This window comes from Anticarsia gemmatalis, chromosome 25 (genome assembly GCF_050436995.1).
Source record: "Anticarsia gemmatalis isolate Benzon Research Colony breed Stoneville strain chromosome 25, ilAntGemm2 primary, whole genome shotgun sequence".
NCBI lineage: Eukaryota > Metazoa > Arthropoda > Insecta > Lepidoptera > Erebidae > Anticarsia > Anticarsia gemmatalis.
Genome location: NC_134769.1, coordinates 7855226 through 7875351, shown reverse-complemented (window position 1 = coordinate 7875351; position 20126 = coordinate 7855226). Strand labels below are relative to the sequence as shown.

The 20126-nt window shown below is 33.0% G+C and overlaps 2 protein-coding genes across 5 annotated transcripts in view; both read right to left on the bottom strand.

Annotated features, from left to right (window-relative positions):
- LOC142983799 (facilitated trehalose transporter Tret1-like) overlaps positions 1-19859 on the bottom strand; it is a 40186-nt gene extending 20327 nt beyond the window's left edge. The window contains exon 1 of one of the 4 annotated variants that reach the window (XM_076130865.1): positions 19764-19859. The gene's annotated coding sequence lies outside the window, so the exon portion shown is untranslated. Of the gene's footprint in view, positions 1-2246; positions 2306-4277; positions 4303-16856; positions 17097-19763 lie in introns of those variants that run through there. The other 3 variants (XM_076130866.1, XM_076130867.1, XM_076130864.1) reach the window with 3 other exon arrangements.
- LOC142983906 (uncharacterized) lies at positions 14142-14480 on the bottom strand. The gene has a single exon (XM_076131093.1). The coding sequence runs from the start codon at positions 14468-14470 to the stop codon at positions 14318-14320; it is 153 nt and encodes a 50-aa protein (XP_075987208.1). The 5' UTR covers positions 14471-14480; the 3' UTR covers positions 14142-14317.
- Positions 19860-20126: the final 267 nt, after the last annotated feature.

Below are 20126 nucleotides of genomic sequence, written 5' to 3'. Positions count from 1 at the left end.
GTGGCTTTCAAATATTTGTCAACTGAGATACGTGATATGCAGCTGCGATCATGAACTCTGATGAAGAAGATCGAGTAAAAATGGTAAAAAATGTTTCCAATGTTATTGAAAGGATCTAATTTCTCGTTCTATATAGTAACCGGAAGTTTGGTGACGTGCTCAATATATGGCAATAGACTTGGCCTCTTATTACATAGGACCAACAATATGAACAGTAAAATGAGGATGTATAAACGTTTGTATACCTACACCTTCACATATAACAGGCGTCACGTTTTCAAACCAAATAACTCATTTAAAATTAGGAAATTCTTAACAATGCGCAATATAAATTACTAGCTGACCCGCGCAACTTCGCTTGCGTCACATAAGAGAGAATGGGTCATAGTTTTCCCCGTGATGTTATATAACCTAAAGCCTTCCTCGTTAAATGGTCTATCTAACACTGAAAGAATTTTTCAAATCGGACCCGTAGTTCCTGAGATTAGCGCGTTCAAACAAACAAACAAACAAACAAACTCTTCAGCTTTAGTATAGATAATTTGTCGTCGTAAGTTGTATTCTTCGGTTTCTGCCTACCCGATTTAATGTATATGTTACAGCCAAAGTAATAAATCTGGATATTATATATACTGTCTAGCCATTATATACATATATATAATGTCTACTCAATTTAGATAAAGTGATAATTGATTATTTTTCGACCCAACTACTTTTTTTACTCAAGCAGTATTTTGTCAAAACAACAATGGATTATTTCAGTGAAATTTAATGCCTTATGCGTAGTTTCAGCACTGAAGCATAAAAAGCAATGAGTCATCGTAAACTATTAAAAATGCTAAGTCATTATTAATTCAATTCAGATTGAATAAACTACTTTTTTCATAGTCCAGTGAGGCTGTTTTATTCTCTCTCAAGTATACCTATTAAGAAATTTTATGTAAAAATTATTCAGCATTTTTGTCTTATTTGGTAAGAACAAATTTTTACTTAGTAATTTTTATAGTGATAGCCATAGTTGAATAAATTAACACCTCCCATGCTAGCCGTTTACGGTTCGAATGCCAGGCAAAACACATAAGAAGACTTTTCGAAGTTATGTGTGCATTAGAAATAATTATCATTTGCTCTAACGATGACGGAAAACATCGTAATAAAACTTTGCACGCCTAAAAGTATGTAGTTTAATTTAAGACATTTTTGTTGGCAAGCAAAGTACCAACCCGCACTTGGCTCGGCTCAAAGAGTAACCCCCTCCCTTGTTCGGAAAGAGACCCTTGCCCAGTAGTGGGAAAATAAAAAAATATATTTGAAGATCTCGATAGCAATATTATCGAGTATAAGAAATTAAGAAAAAATAATACAAGTAATAAGTAAATTGCAATTTATATTATCTGATGTAAATGTAAATAGGAGGTAATAAAAGGTGTTCAAACAAATTATAATGATATTCATAATGCTTAATAACGTGCTATAATTAACAAAGACTTTAATAAATGTGCCAGTTGTGTAAACCTTAATGATACCTGAATATTCAATTTATGATTTTTAAAATTATTCAATCACTTTTATTTTCGTATTGTACTACAATTAATTATTATACATTTTATTAGGAAAGTCGGCACAGCTTGGTTATTAAATCACACTGTCAACCGAATACTTAAGCTCGCTGCTTGCAAACGTCAGTCACAACGAAACAATACATAGTCGGAAGGGACGAGAGTACTTTAAAATAATCTTATAACAATAAAATAAAATATTTATTTAAAAAATCTAGGTGGGAAGACGCCGTTTAAAAAAAACAGACCAATTAGTATAGACTTTGCATTGTGGGTGAAGATAAATTTGCAAACTAGTTATAGTTTATAACTTTGTAGTTTAGTCATTGGAAAAATCGGGTTAAGCTGAGAATTTTCTTGTTTATTATCATAATTTTGTAATGTACTGAATTAATTCTGTGTAAAACTTGTAAAAAAAATATGGTTTTAAAAAAAATACCTTTACGTCAATATAATTAGCTTAGATTTCATCCCTTCAGGATATATTTTAAGAACTATCAAACACTCTCAATCTTCTCTTGTTTTCCTTCTCCTTTTTTATCAATATATCAACAGAAACCGCAACGACAAAAATGAGAGACAAAATAAATCATATCAACCTTTGTCCAGTCAATAAGAGCTAACTGTATCACGAAAACCTTCCACTAAAGAAAAATGTACACTTAAAAATCACTATTTCAAACTTACCAGTAAAATTTATCACTTTAATTAATTGAACTCATCAACAGTACTCACAGCGATCGACTAAACCATTATTGATATGCGTTCCTACTTTTAAACCGCAAGCTTTTTCAACTCGATCTGACCCTGACATTGGACGACCATTGTACGAGACCTTGGAGTCCAAACAACTGTAACTGAATCACGGGTCTAAGTTAACTGGTTATATAAAATAAATAAACAACTTAGAACTTGTAAATGTACGGCTTTTATAAATAACTAGAGCTCGAACTATATTGGACAATGATTCTATATTTCCCAGTTTATAAAGACCTGCCTGAAATAAAAGTATATATGCGGGAGTTTGAATGTTTGGAGGGATGTTTGTTACCCAATCACGCCAAAAGAACAGAACGAATTTTGATAAAATTTGGTTGACAGATAGTTTATAACCTGGATTAAGACTTTTTATCCCGGAAAATCTTTTCACGTGGACTACGATGCACGCTAAAGCGAGTATAGAAATGTTAAAGTTGGGATTGATAAACAAATCCATAGGATACTCTTTACATAGATTTCATCCAAATTGAAATCTAGTACACTGACAATTTATAATTTGTTTTTCTAGCGGACGAAGTTACAGAAGCTAGTTATGCATCCTGCTAGGCCTCTACAAACAATAGCAATAGGTTAGAGAACAATAATCAATGGGTTAGAGTTACGGTGTCAAATGCTAGTTGGTCAATTACTGTAACTTTAACGAGCGCCAAAACTATAACCATTTGATTAACGATTACTTGTTCACTGTTAAGACCATTTATGAATACCATGATTGTATGTATCACGCCATAGCGGATACCACGTGACTAAAACCACATGTATAAAAGCTTTGTCATTTGTACCATAATCCAGTTCTGTTCCTGTAATTGTCTCGGCTTGATGCTCTGCGAGCACACCTTTATTTTAATCAAATAAATATATTTTTTTAAATAAAGTGCTGTCCATTAATTTGACTGGCGCAGTCGGGTCGGATCTTAAGTTCGCGTAAAGTTCGTCGTTCCGTACACAAAAATCGGTACTCCGCGGCAACTAACAGCCTGACTAAGATTCGAAGAACTTACAAATTTCGTCAAATACCGCATCGGGCAGCAGCAGCATCTCGCTAACATCGTTCAAGACAGCAACTCGGCATGGGCAGCAGCAGTTTACTGTGAGTAAATCCTTATTCGCACTGTTTCCATAACCCCGTGTCTATCCTCATATATCTAACTGGACCAAACATCGCTAAGTTGATATATCCACTCGTATTTTCGGTCAAAATCGCGGAATCTACGATTAGTTATAGTTTTCACTTGTATTTTTCGACAAAAATCGCGAAATCTACAATTAGTTATAGTATTTACTTGTATTTTTCGACAAAAATCGCGAAATCTACAATTAGTATAGGAACGTGTCTTTTCGGACAAACATAGCCGAATCTACACTTAGTTTAAGCGTATATATCGGACAAAAATCGCCGAATATACTTTATTAATCTTTTGCCCTAAAAATAATATATATTTGTAAAAATGGCAACAAATGAGCCAACAAATACAATTCAACTTATTCCTAAGGAAATTCAAGCGATTATCCCACGCTTTGATGGCGACGGGAAATTGTTAAACTTATTTATAACTAAATGTGAATATGTAATTAAGTCATTTAGAGGGGAAAACAATCCCGCTCAAGATATCTATTTATATCACTGCATTACCAGCAGATTAATAGGCAAAGCGGCCATATTAATTAGTGAAAGAGAAAATGTGTTCTCATGGGAGGAGTTAAAAAGATTATTTGTACAGCATTTTGGCGATCCACGCACTGAAGCCTGTATTGCCATAGAACTAGAGAATCTTAAGATGAAACAAGGAGAAACGTATATTGAGTTCTGCCATAGAATCCAGAATATAAGATCATCTTTAATATCTAAAGTCAACCTTTTAACTGACGAAGGTATCAAAGCAGCTAAGTATATTATATACAACAATACCGCGTTAAACGTATTTTTATATAACTTACCCGAGGAAATGCTTCGATTCGTAAGATTGAACAAATGCACCTCGCTGGAAAGTGCACTAAGTGTCGTAACAGAGGAGGTCAATTTCCAAACGCAATATCAATCTAAAAATAAATCGAACCATAAACCATTGCAATCTAAACCTATCATACCAACGCCACAAAGTCAATTTAAATTCGGCATAAATAATAATATTCCACAAAACTCTCAGCATAAGACATTCCCTAATCTATTTAATAGAAATAATCCCGTTAATAATCAAATGAGATTCCCTCAGCCTAACAAGTTAGGACAACCTAATCAATTCCGTCACCCGCAACAACAATTGCCTAGAGCAGTTAATAATTATAAACAAAGCGGATTTTTCAAACAAAATCCCAATCATCAATTTAAATTCGGGATACCAAATCAATTAAATCAGAATCGTTTCCCGCAAAATACAACACCTAAGCCTAACACGGACGTCTCCATGCGAACGGCAGTAAAACAAAATAACATAGACGAATATGAGGATTATGAAACATATAACGAATGTATAGATATGGACGATCAGGAAATGTACGAAAATTACGTAGAGTCTGAGGAAAATGAGGAAAATTTTACCATAGAAGCCTCACCGGACGATCACCGGAAATAATCAATTTAAACTATTCACAAGCTCATAGACTACCTCATATCGAAATACCAGAACTAGACGCTATTTTCATGATCGATACTGGCAGTACGCGTTCTTTCATAAATCCGGAAAAAATAAATGAATATTTTCCTTATAATACGTATGAAGAGCCTTTCCAAGTGGTTAGCACACATGGTTGTAGCCAACACACGGAAGTAGCAAATATACCGCTTACGGAAACCTTTCAAACAGATCTTACTCATAAGTTTTTCGTTTATAAAGTTGACAAAGACTATGACGGCCTAATAGGCATAGATTTGCTAAAACAATTAGATGCTAACATTGACATGAAAAACCAAATATTACGAACAAATACCACCGAAATACCAATTCTTTATTATGAACACTTTAAAATAAATATTCCCAGGCGTTCTGAAGTCAAAGTAAAATTACCTACAACAGTAGAAAATGGCGAAGCTATTATCCCATTTACGGAATTCTGTTCAGGCGTTCGAACACCAGACGCAATGATAACATGTAAAGATTTTTATGCAGAAACAATCATACAAAACCTCAATAATAAAGACGTTCTAATAACACTAGAAAAACCATTGTTAGTCCACCCATTAACAGAATCACTTAAAGTAAATACGACAAATCATAACTTGAATTATAGTCAAACAAATTCAATATTAGAAGCTAATTTAAACAAGTTACGTTTAGATCATTTAAATAATGAAGAGAGAACCTGTATTCAAAACCTATGTCTAGAATATAAAGATATATTTTATTGCGAAGAAATCCCCTTGTCTTTTACCAACCAAGTAAAACATAAAATACGCACAAGCAACGAGGACCCTATATACATAAGACCTTATAGACAACCTCCAACAGAAAACGAAGAAATTAGGAAACAAGTACAGAAATTATTAGATAATAATGTAATAACTGAATCTCATTCCCCTTGGAGTGCCCCTGTACATCTTGTCCCTAAAAAATTAGACGCTTCAGGTGAACAAAAATACCGAATGGTAATAGATTACAGACGTTTAAACGAAATTACGGTCGATGATAAGTATCCTCTCCCAAATATTACAGATCTTTTTGACAAATTAGGTAAAGCTACGTATTTTACTACGCTAGATCTTGCTAGTGGCTATCACCAAATAGAAGTAGAGCCTTCTGATAGACAGAAAACAGCCTTTACAACCCAATCTGGTCACTATGAATTTAAAAGAATGCCCTTTGGTTTGAAGACAGCTCCGGCTACATTTCAACGAGCTATGGACAATGTTCTTAAAGGACTACAAGGAATGCATTGTCTAGTCTATTTAGATGACATCCTAGTCTTTTCTAATAGCTTACAAAATCACATAGAAAAGCTCAGAAAAATATTCGACAGACTTAGACAGACAAACTTAAAAGTTACATTAGATAAGTGCGAGTTCTTAAGAAAAGAAGTACTTTACTTAGGACACACTCTTTCTAAAGATGGACTCAAACCAAACCAAGATAAAATTAAAGCAGTTTTAAATTTCCCTATTCCTAAAACTCCCACGGAGATAAAAAGCTTTTTAGGTTTAATAGGCTATTACCGTAAATTCATCAAAGATTTCTCTAAGATCACACAACCTCTCACAAATTGTTTAAAGAAAGGTAGAAAAATCGTACATACTCAGGAATTCGTAAACGCATTCGAAAAATGTAAAGAAATATTAACAAACGCCCCACTTTTACAATTCCCTGATTTTAGTAAACCATTTTTATTGACAACTGACGCATCAAATTACGCAGTAGGAGCAGTATTGTCACAAGGCCCAATTGGTAGCGATAAACCAATAGCATACGCAAGTCGAACATTAAATGACGCCGAAACGCGCTATAGTACTATTGAAAAGGAACTACTTGCAATAGTTTGGGCATGCAAACATTTCAGACCTTATTTATATGGTAAAAAAATCATTATACTTAGTGATCATAGACCTTTAGTTTGGTTACACACGTTTAAAGAACCAGGCAGTCGTTTAACTCGATGGAGATTAAGACTAGATGAGTATGATTATGATATTAAATACAAACCAGGTAAACAAAACGGAAACGCTGACGCACTTTCACGTATTAAAATAAACGCGATTGATAAAGATAATATGTCAACCCAAGTAAATTCCCCCGATACAATAGTTATTTCAGACGATGAGGAAATAAGATCAAGAAAATCGACATATTCTATACCATCTGTTGACAGCCAAACTGTCACAGCATCCGAAAAGGACAACTCAACACTTGCTACAGTACATTCTGAAGAGAATACCGACTCTTCCGACTTACCGATATTAGATGAAGCAATCGATACAAAACCAAACCAAATACTTATATATACATGGAATAGAAATGAACTAACTGTTAAAGATCTATCGCGCGACAAACAGAAAGTATTAGAAGTCCACATGCCAATAGATAATTTAGAGATAATCAAACAATTTCTTAAAGAATACATTAGACCTAAAATCAAACATTTTATTTACTTTGAAGACCATAGACATCGCGAGTCGTTTACAAATATTATAACACAATTGTTTAAAAAGGACTCAATTAAAATATTTGAATGCACTAAGCGTGTAGTTTACGTCGAAGACGAGAATGAACAACGTCAGATTGTATTGAAATACCATAAAGGTAAGACATGTCACAGAGGCATTAAAGAGACAATAGCGCATCTCAAGAGAACTTACTACTGGAATAACCTGCACGAAACAGTCGCAAGCATCATAAATTCATGCGAACCGTGTAAACTCATGAAATACGACAGAAAACCCATTAAACCGGAACTTCAGTTAACTCAAACGCAATCAAAACCTTTCGAAGAGATATTTATAGATATATTTTCAATCGAAAACACTTACTTTTTAACAATTATCGATGCATTCAGTAAATTAGGACAAGCCTTCGAAATCTCAAGCAGAAATACACCGGAAATAATTAGAGCGCTAATTAAATACTTCTCGTTTTACGGAATACCACAACGCATTAGCTCAGATCCCGGAACGGAATTTAATAATAACCTATTGAAGGAAATGTTATCATTCTACAAAATAGACTTACACATAGGAACACCCCATAATCCAAATTCCATGGGTTTAGTTGAAAGATTCCATTCAACAATTACGGAAATATACAGACTAGCTAAATACGAACGGAAGATAACAGACGCAGCATCCGTCATGACTTACGCTATTATCTCATACAACCAATCTATACACTCTTCAACAGGTCTTACACCTTTCGAAATAGTCTTCGGACATACCGAATCATCGGACGCATTTAACATAGACTTTAATAAACAATATATCCAACAATTAGTCCAAGAACACGCGAAACGCACAAAATATTTATATAAATATCTAACTGACAAAATGATCGACTCTAAAACTAAAATAAAGGAAAAACGTGGTGGTGAGACAAAATTCAACATCAAGAAAGGAGATAAAGTTTATGTAAAAGGCGTTAATATTAGGCGCAGTAAAGATAAACCTCGATACCAGAAAGCAACAATTACGGGCGAAATAAATCGCAACACTGTCCCAGTAAAAACTAAAAACAGAGACACTAAGGTCGCTATTAAAGACATAAAACGTCCTTCACAGGTACATCCTGTCAATGATGACACTAATAATCCAAGGCCAGGCCCTTCAACTTCAACCGATTGAAGACAACCCAGGTATACTCCCTGTGAAAGAAGGCCAAGCATCAGTAAGCTTTTATAATTGGGATATAATTAAAATATTAGACTTAGAATTGATTTGCACTAATTTAGACTATAATATTAATAAATATGATGAAATAAAATCATATATGATAGATAAGTTAAATAATATATATAATTTAGATGGTAGTATTATCGACGCCGAGCTCCAAGTTCAATACATTATGAATCTTACGCTAGAAAAGTATAACCAACTTATTCCAAATATTAGAATGAAAAGAGGTTTAATTAACCCGATTGGTTCTATAATTAAAGCAATCACTGGTAACTTAGATAATCAGGATGCCATTAGATATGATCAATTAATAAATAACATCCAAAACAAACAAAATACGATCATAAATAAGGTGACTTTAATATCTAAGATGATTGACACCTTTGTCAATACAACAAATTCCACCAGAAATAATTTCATTATATTAGAAAAAACAATTGAAGAGATTCAGGAAATTCTTAACAGAACACAATATCAAAGGAGCAAGGAACTTATTATAAATACTTTTAATTTACTTATACATAATTTTCAAATTTTATTAATTAGATTAGACGAAGTCGAGACAGCAGTCGCTTTTAGTAAAATAAATATTTTGCATCAATCTTTATTGACTACCAATGAACTGTATAATTTACTAAAGAAAATAGAGAAAACAGATAAAGTTATATTCCCTGTAACTATAGATAATTTAATTAAGATAGAAAATAGTATAGACATTAAAGCATATGTAAAGGGCAAACGATTAACTTTTATCATGTCAGTACCAATGGTTCAGTCGGACACCTATAACTATTTTTCCCTACACCCTTTTCCTATGTATAACCCAAAGCTAAATTTAACTTTCCTTATAACTCCTAAACATTCCTACATCCTTGCGAAGGGATTGAAAACCGTACCATTATCTCAACCTTGTAAGGAGATAGACCAAGGAAAATTCTTATGTCATGAAGATTATATGTCTGTACAAAATGAAGATAAATGCATCGAAGATTTGATGAAATTCTCTACACAAATAACGTCGTGTGCACCAATACCAGTCGAATCTTCCGACGTAAAGATCAAAGCTTTACAACCAGACTCCTGGATAATCTACACCGGAGTTCATACACTGCTAACAGAATATTGTGAAAACGATATAAGCCAACATAACATTATCGGCACATATATCATAACATTGGACAACGATTGTAGAATCGAAGTTGGGAAGATAACGCTGAAGAAACAAACACGTCTTCAGGTAGCATCAGTAATGTTCCGCAGTATGCCGAGCATCCACCTGCCCAACATAGTTCCTCCAAAGGAAACAATGCAGCGCAAGGCGATTAACTTGGATCAAGTAAATATGGAAAACTTGCAGTTTCTTTCCCACGCATTAAAAAGTGAAGTGATAACAAGTGAAAAGCCAATAGACATAGTGAATATACACAGTGTTAGTCTAGGAACTATATTAATCTATGTTATCCTAGTTATAATATTTCTTGTTCTTGTATACCGTTACAGAGGCAAAATTATGTGTAATCAAAATCATCATCCTAAATTTAACAAAAATTTAAATGACGATTTTGAACTTAAGGAGGGAAGAGTTATGCATCCTGCTAGGCCTCTACAAACAATAGCAATAGGTTAGAGAACAATAATCAATGGGTTAGAGTTACGGTGTCAAATGCTAGTTGGTCAATTACTGTAACTTTAACGAGCGCCAAAACTATAACCATTTGATTAACGATTACTTGTTCACTGTTAAGACCATTTATGAATACCATGATTGTATGTATCACGCCATAGCGGATACCACGTGACTAAAACCACATGTATAAAAGCTTTGTCATTTGTACCATAATCCAGTTCTGTTCCTGTAATTGTCTCGGCTTGATGCTCTGCGAGCACACCTTTATTTTAATCAAATAAATATATTTTTTTAAATAAAGTGCTGTCCATTAATTTGACTAGCTAGTCTTACTTACTCGTACTTGCGTTTGTTACTCTTTTAAGCAAAACCACCAAACAGAATTTGACGAAAATTGCTTCACAGATAGTATAACCTGAGTCACCACATAAGATACTTAATAATCACCCCGGGAAATATCTTCCCACCTAAGAAATCGCGGGCTGAAGCTTAGTTTCCAATAAATGTTTGGTACAAGAGGTCAAGTTATATTGGTTTATATCTCGCATAGTTCCACGTCTCATAATAAACGCTTGTTCAGGAACTAATTTAGTGGTTTAAAAATCTTTTGTATATTGTGTTGTAGTGTGGTAGATAATTGACAGGAAAAATGTGGACTCACGTAATATTTTGAACAAATTGTTTGGTGAATGTTTGTTGCGTGCGCGGAACATTCTCGGAATGATATTGAGGTGATATCCGTATATGATATACATTTCTAAATAGACTGCCTTTTTAATCAAGATGAAGGGAAATATTTGGATATTTTTCTGGAATATTCATTAAGCTGTATAGATTTTTTAAAGCTAGGCGAAGACCGCTCTTTCCTCTTTACTTTTAAATCTGCTCGACTTCAGAATAGATTTTTCACTACATGTCGCTGGGTCGATGGGCCTCAAATGACCTCAATAGATTATCGAAATTTTGAAATGCGCTCTTTACCGTGGGACTTTAAATATGAACGGCAAAACGCTGGTATATTCCCTATGAATTCATCAATTCATCAACGTTTCGTAGCTACATTTTCGGACACAGTTGGCGTGATTAACTTAGTCTTTTACCAATGCTAATTCCCGAGATGTTACGAAAACAATTTACCTAAAAGAAGCGAAAGAATTGAAGGAAACAGAAAAACTGTTAATTAACATCGATAATTTAATTTCTAGTGAACCTAACCTCAAAATTAGCTTCTTGGTATTCAGTTATTTTGTAAGTAAACGGTTAAACGAACCTTTGATGAACAAAGTAGTTAATCGTAATGGGACATGACGTTTCTTGTTCAGCCCCATTCATCACATTTCTACTCATTATGGTGTTTAAACACGAACAGTTTAGCTAGGTGTGAATTGTCAAGTAGTTTTTTTGTAAAATCTTGTAATTCATCTTGTCGTTGTTAATTAAGGATTATTATCTTGATTAAACAACTAAGTAACTGAAATTCACGATCACTGTGTCGATCTGTGATATGCATAACATCACACCTTTACCGGAATATATGAACAGAGTTGCATGAAATATACCCACGTTTCGGCTTTAACAAAGTTGGTACTATGTAATAGGGGACGAGCTTATTGCCATTTATCGGTCACATAAACAAACGCCGGGCTACTATTGAGAAATTTGCATATATAAATTAGAAAAGGCCATTACCACTTTGCTCGACCTAGGAATCGAAAATAAGATCTTATGATCAGCAGTCGGATACATTAATGACCGCGCCACAGAGGTAATAAACTATGTAATAAAATCTAAGAATCCGAATTACACACACTTCTAATTACAGTTTCATCATTATCACATTGTTCGTAGTCTATGTATTTCCTTGAAATATTTCACACTGTCTTTGGTCCGGTTCTGCCGTTTCAAAGTGAAAGAAGAGCAAACACTTTCTCGTTTTTAATATTAGTTTAAATATTTATAAGTATGGAGTACCTACTTTGGTATAGATTGGCTCTAGAATATTATATTTATATTATATATGATATATTTATATTTATATTATATTGATGAAAAGTTATAACATTTTACTTTTATTTTCTTCAAAAATTCTAATTGATTTTTATTACACCCTGAATATTCTTGATATCAAGTATTAGCCATTTGAGTTTTATAATTTAAAAATGTAAACGTAGACTACATTCGGAATAAACCTCTTAAAAAGGTAAATATAAAAAAGATAGGAATATACGAATTAAGGCCCTTCATTTACCATTAAAATAGTAATCTCAGTTGAGTAACTTTAGAGTAACTTTTAGAGTAAGAAGGTTTATTAATTTAGATTTATGAATAAATTTTTCACCTTTGTATTTCAAATCAGTTACTGATATAATAGCTTGTTTGTATTAGCCTTTAAATGACTAATCCCTAATTTATTTGGTTTATTAGCGTCAATAGACGTAATTTAATATTTACTCTCGTTTTCGTATATTTATATTGAAACAGCTGTTAAATGTTCATAAATTAAATAATAAATTTTTCACATGTTATATTATTAGAGTTGTTATGTAGAAAAAGGCGCCGAAAATTTGTAATATTTCATTGTATGTTTGTATAAAATAGATAACTTGAATAACTTCCGCACTTTAGTCCAACATCTGAGTAGAGCCTTCAGCCTTGTATGTGAGACTATCAAAGGTATAGAAAATTCAGCCGAACATCTGGTGCGGAGATGGAAAGGCCCTGGGCCCTAAAAAACTTCACCAGTGCCTTCCATTTGCACCTCGAGGTTCTACGCGGAGAAATCTATGTGCCTCTCCTATATTATTTAAGGCTGGTAGCAACTTTGGCTACTAAGGTTGCCACCACAGCATCCCGAGTGCACAGCAGAACATCAGTCACCCCTAGGCTTATGCAGCTTACCTTGGTCTGTTTGATACAACAATTCCATTATGAAAATGCACAGAATTCTTTATTCGCTTTTTATTAAGTTTTCAGACTACAACAATCTAGCAATTATTAAGCTCGACCCGTTAAAACTTTTACAAACATACAAACGACAATTCTTGTAAATGAAGTTGTTCTGCATATGTATCTAATTGTATGAACAAAATGTATTTTGCTTCGTTTGGGAATCGAACCTTCCGTTTCTGTAAAATACGTGATGACGTTTATTTGTCCAATTTGCTTTACAAAACTATTACATATTTAAGTATTATGAGTCATACTCGACACGAACATTAGGGATTAAATAGGGTGAAACCAAGGGGTAGTGCCGTTACACATTTCCCATAATAATAGCTATAGGTACCTACAGTTTATAATTGAGTGCCGATTTTTTATGTAAAGTATACAATTTGTATTGCTTTGCAAATTGGTTTGCACCTCGTATTGAAAAGATAAAATGATTTTTCGCAACTTATGATTCGCGTTAAAAATAATCCGGGAAAAAGAAATGTTATACTGTATAATCGGTATTCCTATTAAATCTTTTTCTTTAGTTTGTCTGGGAAAGACTAACAAACAATTAGCCAAACAAACTAATTAAGATGAAATAAGATGTTTGCCTACCACTATGGGAAAAAGCGTGATATTATGTATGTATCTTATACATTAACATGACTTAAGAAATATAAAAATAACAGCTTAATGTACTTGTTATCAACTCGAAACTGTAGTTAAATATTATCAAAAATATATAATATCACGAATAGTTATGCTTCCAAGAATCGACCCCCATACCTTATAATGGCGAAGTGACTTTCCCATTGCACGATGCAGTCAATAAGTGAATGTCATCGAAATAATTGCACTTTCTACTAGCTTATATATTTACACGATACACATAAAACCTGTTTTATTGTTTAAATCATTTTTTTTTATTTTTCACAATTTCAACTGTACTAACCATACCACCTAGGATTTCATCCTGATCATCGGTCAAAACCAAGACTATGTTCGGCCTTTTTTCTTCACAAACGGTCACTCCGACAAGGAAAAATAACATAAAATAATTTAACATGTTGTTTTGGCTTATAATAACTTATGTGGATAGTTCTGAGTGATTTACTGTGGCATTGCGGGCATTATCTCTAGGCCTGAGCATTCGCTCGCGATTACAACGCCGACAGCGAATATACCTACGCTCTTAACAAGTGACCACTTGAAAGGATCGTAGTAGAAATCTTTGACGAACGAAACAACACCCTTTTTGCCCATTATATGTTTTGAAAGTTACTATGTACTAGACAAAATCTTTCAAACGGTAGCATCGATTTCGAGGAAACTTTCAAGAGTATATATAGGTTTTGTTAGAAGTTTTATAAACGTGATATATTTAGAGTTTTTTTTACACCCTATATCCTCCGTTGGTATATTATCAAGTCTTGATTTTGATCGTAACTACGCCTGAAGTTAATAATAAAATAAAGAAAAAATATTTTGTTATACTACAATTCTTGATTAACAAAGCGAACTATGTATTCTTATATTACATACATCAGAAAATTAAAGTGGAAAACAATAAAATTGGCCAAGAAATTATCTTCCTAAGTACAAAACAAAGAGAGAAAACTAATAAAATTAACTTATTTTTATTTCTTTGCTTATTGTATTTTCTTATTTTTAGTTAGTTATAGTTTAGTTTACTTAGTAGGTATATTTCTTAAAAAATATTTTAGGTAAATTTTGTTTATAGTGTTATAAATAAGCAGGTAGATTAGATCTACTTATCTGTAAATAATTTTGTTAATAAAATTCTAAACTCATAAAGATAGCATGTTAAACCAAATATTTACTAATCAATTAAAATTCTTACATTCTTCCAGAGGGACGCCAAGAAAAAACAATCGACGGAAGGGTCTGGTGGACTACTTGAGGCCTTTGCCCACCAGCTATAGTAAATACTAGGACACTGGCGGCGCAGACAACAGCAAGATTTATCTTTTTTGTATTGATCTTTTATAAATATCTAATAAAGATCGAGGCTTTGTGGGTCAGTCTTTACATTAATACGTTATAGAAAATATAATTCTATTTATTTAATTACTCCACAAGCAATTTTGACCTTTAACAAAAAAGTTTATCATAAAATAATCGTGCTCTATAACAATAGCCGTAATTTATATAAAGTTTTACCACTCAATATCATTATTTTAGATTAAACAAGACATTTCTATGTCAGATTGATTCATTAGTATTTGTTATATTTATTTTAATAGGTTATTGAAAATTAATATTTTTTCTAACGTTAATTAATCATCATTAAGATGTAGCTGGAATTGTGCAGTAATTGGTGAGTGGATCTGTCACGCGGTCAGTGGTGTATACGACTACTGATCATGAGGTCTTGGGTTTGATTCCCAAGTTGAGCAAATTACTAGTGGTCTTCTCTAATTGAAGAGATCTCGTCTATAAAAGATAAACAGTATCGGCGCCTTTATAAAAAATAAAACGTTTCGAAAACCCAAGTTCTTTCATGAAGGGTCTTCATTGTATTTTCAATGGAAGTATGTCGCAAACTAGCTATCGGTCGAGCAACGTTGCAAGAGAATTGCATATTAAAGTCTTTAATAAGCTTCTTAAGATCACACTTAAGAAGCTACGCCCGACGCGTCCCCCGTCAGATATGTTTCGATTTATTTTTTCCTACCCATTTCTTCTGATATGTTTTTTACCCATTGCTGCTCTACTGCTGGGCCCGGTCTGCTCCTCAAATTGCCGTCGGGTCTCTTGGGTCAAATGCCTTTGAGTCCACCATACTGACCAAGTGTAATTTGAGGAATTTGCATACCCTCAAAAATGCTATTATTACTGATACACACAGGTTCGAACCGTCGACCGCGAGTCGCGCATGCGTATCACTGCTCTGTTTTGAACATAAGCGAGATATTTCAAAAACTACAAATTACTTGAAGATAAGAAGTTATCTAATATCACGAGCGCTGGTTTGCCGATGGCGAAACTTTGCTGATGGGTTTTTTCATTGCAATGCGAGTTCGCAAGAAAACTAAGAATGTGCGAAATATTGCGATATTACACACAGTTATTTTACTTGGAATTAAGATATGTTCAGGTGTAGTTTATTTTTGCGTAAAGCAGACAAAGAACAAAATAATATTTCTGTATCTATATGTAAAAGTCTGTGGTTCTATCACGACAAATTGCAAAGCAGATTTTGAGGACAGTTATCGACAGCATTACATTAAAAAAATTACTCATAAGCAACTGATAAGAATATTATAAAGGAACTAAGGAAGAAGCTATATGACCGAGTCGCGCGACAGCTATTTCACCTATAAATTGTAAAATATTTTATCTTATAATTATTTTTTACATTATATTTTTAACCAAGAACGAGAGAAATAAAATTCTATTCTGAATCTATTTGAAATTATGGAACGCAACAGGTTTTTAAGAGAAACAATTCATAATTAATAGATTCACACTTTCTTAAATATTCAGATTTTATTAATAAAGATCACTGCATTCGGATAGATCGTTTCCTAAAATATGCATTTAAACTAAGTTAAATTAAAATCCAAAAACTGGTTTAGATAAAAATAGACTGTAATAAATAACAAACGATTGACATTAAAATACTCACAATATCAAATTCGCAACACATTTTTGATTGAATCACAACTCATTATCACAACAAAACGAATTAATTCAATAATTGAAAAACATAATTCCGTATTTTTAAATTGCAACAAAAAAAAACAAGATATACGGAAGAGGTTATAAATAATTTTTAAATTTAGACGTTTTTTTTTCGCGCGCAAATAGTGCGGGGAAAGTTTTGCGACGCGTCGATTTCTCCGCAGCCTTAACATCGACTGACTACCTCGGGTCCTATTACGAAACTCTCTCATAGTGATGTTACGTGTTATTGTTTATATTTTATCGCCATAACATCAATTTACGCATTAATTTCAATAGAATAGCATAACAATGTTCTAATTACAGTGTAATTATTGTTACTTCATTGTTCTGTTGTAAATGATCTATATACTCGTTTCTTACAATTCTTAGTTTGTTCGTGTATACATAATATGATAACGATGTTTTAAAAGTTATTTTTTGATGTTTTAAATCGATAATCGATAGTTTAATGTTAAAATATTCGCGTCACTATCGGCTATATGTGTTGTAGCCGGTGTCACGTAAAGTTATTGTGCAAAGTTAAGACTTGAGGCTAATAATTTTGCACAACGCGAGTGTCAGTGACATAACGATGAATAACTACTTATAAAATGGACGCGCTGTGACTCAAATGAGAAAGTAGCTAAGTGGGGTGGACTGTTTACTGTCCAAAGACGCTTTCTTTCGACAATCGAATGGTGATGCGTGAAGAAAAAACGCAATGGTTGTCGAGGTTACCAAAGTTTAAAAAAAACTGTTCTGATTGTAGGCCTTTCCGTGCAGTTAAGTTAAGCCATTGCACTTAGCTGAAGTATGAACTATCTAAAGGCAACTCAGTTTTACCGTGTACATTACACGATTAGTCCCATGCACATACAATATGACATATGAGACATTTTTGCCGAAACCAGTCACACAACAAATTACCTAACAATCTCAATAACACTCTCTGTCCGAATTAAACCCAAAATCTGGAAACATGCAGTAGCACCATAAGAGCAGTTTAAATGAGTTTAATATTTCTCAAATCTATACTAATATAATTATTATCAAACTGAAGAGTTTGTTTGTTTGTTAAGAGCGCTAATCTCGGGAAATACTGGTCCGATTTGAAAAAATCTTTCAGTATTGGATAGCCCATTTATCGAGGAAAGTTATAAATCATCACGCTACGACCAATAGGAGTAGAGTACCAATAAAAAATGTTAGAAAAACGGGGAAAATTTTAACCCATTCTCTCTTGTGACGCAAGCGAAGGTGCGCGGGTCAGCTAGTTTTAAAATATAAACGAAAGGATATTGTACAAAGACAGTATAGATTATACATCTATTAAGCAGAACCCTTGACCATGTGAATAAAAGTCAATGACCTCAATCCACGTGAAAACAAAGTAAATAAAAAATAAACGCAAATTACGCACAAATATTATGTACAATGGTTGCACATGAGTAAATACAATTATAACTCTATTTAACACTATTGATACATATGGCTTCAAGACTAAGACAGGTCGTTCACCTTTTGATTACTTACGTACTTTTTAAGTACACAAAAAATATTTTTATATCGCGTTACTTGATATAAATCTTGCTAAGAAGTTGAAATTACAAACTGCTATTTATAGTGCTGCTATAAATCTTGTTTTACGGGAACTTTTCATACGTAAGTAGGTACAAGCAAAAATAAAATGTGAATCACACAATTTTTTTATCATGTAGGAATTGAACCCACAACCTCCATTTACAGTGGCAATCACCCTTAGCACTGTGTCACAAATTACAAATTAGTATTAATGTATGTACCTAATTGGTGTTTTCATGTTTTTTTTATAATCTTCAATGACTACTGAATTTTATGTATTTTTATAGGGAGCAGTCTAACAGAAAAGTAAATGTAGAGATATCGAAGTTCAAACAATCTAAAAGTTTGCCACTTCACAAAACAAGTTAATGATTCACCAAAAAAAAGTACAAATAAAAAAAACAAAACCGTTGAAGCAGAGATTTAAAATAAAGTTAAAAAAAAGTAATAAGAAACCATATTGTCCTTGCGTTCGATAAAAAAATATGGTGCGGAAATTACAAATACTTATTTCTTGTAAATAATTTGACGTGGAGGGAATTCCTACAAATATTTTGCAGACAAACAGTGCAAAACTGTTCTGTACTGTCTCAATTCTGTTCAAGAGTCTTCTCCTAAATTGAGGGAGGGGTTAGGCCTTGAGTCCACCACGCTGGCCAAGTGCGGGTTAGGAACTTTGCAGGCCCTCAAGAAATGCGTTAAACTATTTGAAGCTATGCAAGATATCATCACGATGTTCTCCTTCGCCGTTGAAACAAGTGATAATTATTTTTATTACACACATAACTTCGTAAACTCATTGGTGATTCGCTCTTATTTGTCAGTATTTTTTTTATTTTTCTATAGCCCCTCTTTAAATTATATAGAATAAATTATAGTCATGAACTATAATAATGTCCTCCTAGCCGATATACGGCTACGGCGCGGCGGTCAGTTTCTTTGAAACTGGCCATGAACTATATCCTAGCAAAGTCAATGAAAAATCTTTGTACCTTTTAAATGAGTTACCATGAGTGCATGTTAAATATTAAATAATTTACATAACTACACTCATTAAATAAAATATAACGCAGCGTAATAGAATAAAATATTTTTCTACATACATACATAATATCGCGCCTATTGTATCCGAAGTTGTAGGCAGAGGCGTACTTTTCTGCATCGTAAATAGTATAAAACATTTACCTAATATCAAAACAAACCAAGCATGTTTTAAAACATATCTCATCTATATGTTAGCCCAAAAGTCACCGTCTCCTTTAAAGAAACATATTTATTATGTACTCACCATAAATCACTTTTACAAGATTTTGCAAAAATACAATTAAATATTTCTTTAATATTATCGCGATTGGTAAACGACCGGTAAGGCACATGGGTGCAGTGCAAATTATAAAATAGTGTTCTTGTCTAGTCTTAACAAACTTCATTAATTTTCTATTGTTTTGGATTGAATTAATGGAGCGTTTACACTTATTTATTTTGTTTATTATGTATCTGTTAACTGTCTCTTAAAACAATGTGTACTTGATAGAACTGTAAAAAGGAGAATGCCATTTACCTATTTATGCCAGCAAAGCAAATTGCTGTCTTAAATAGGTAAATAAAACCCTATTTATGAGTATGGTATGTGTCAATTAAAAGTAATTCT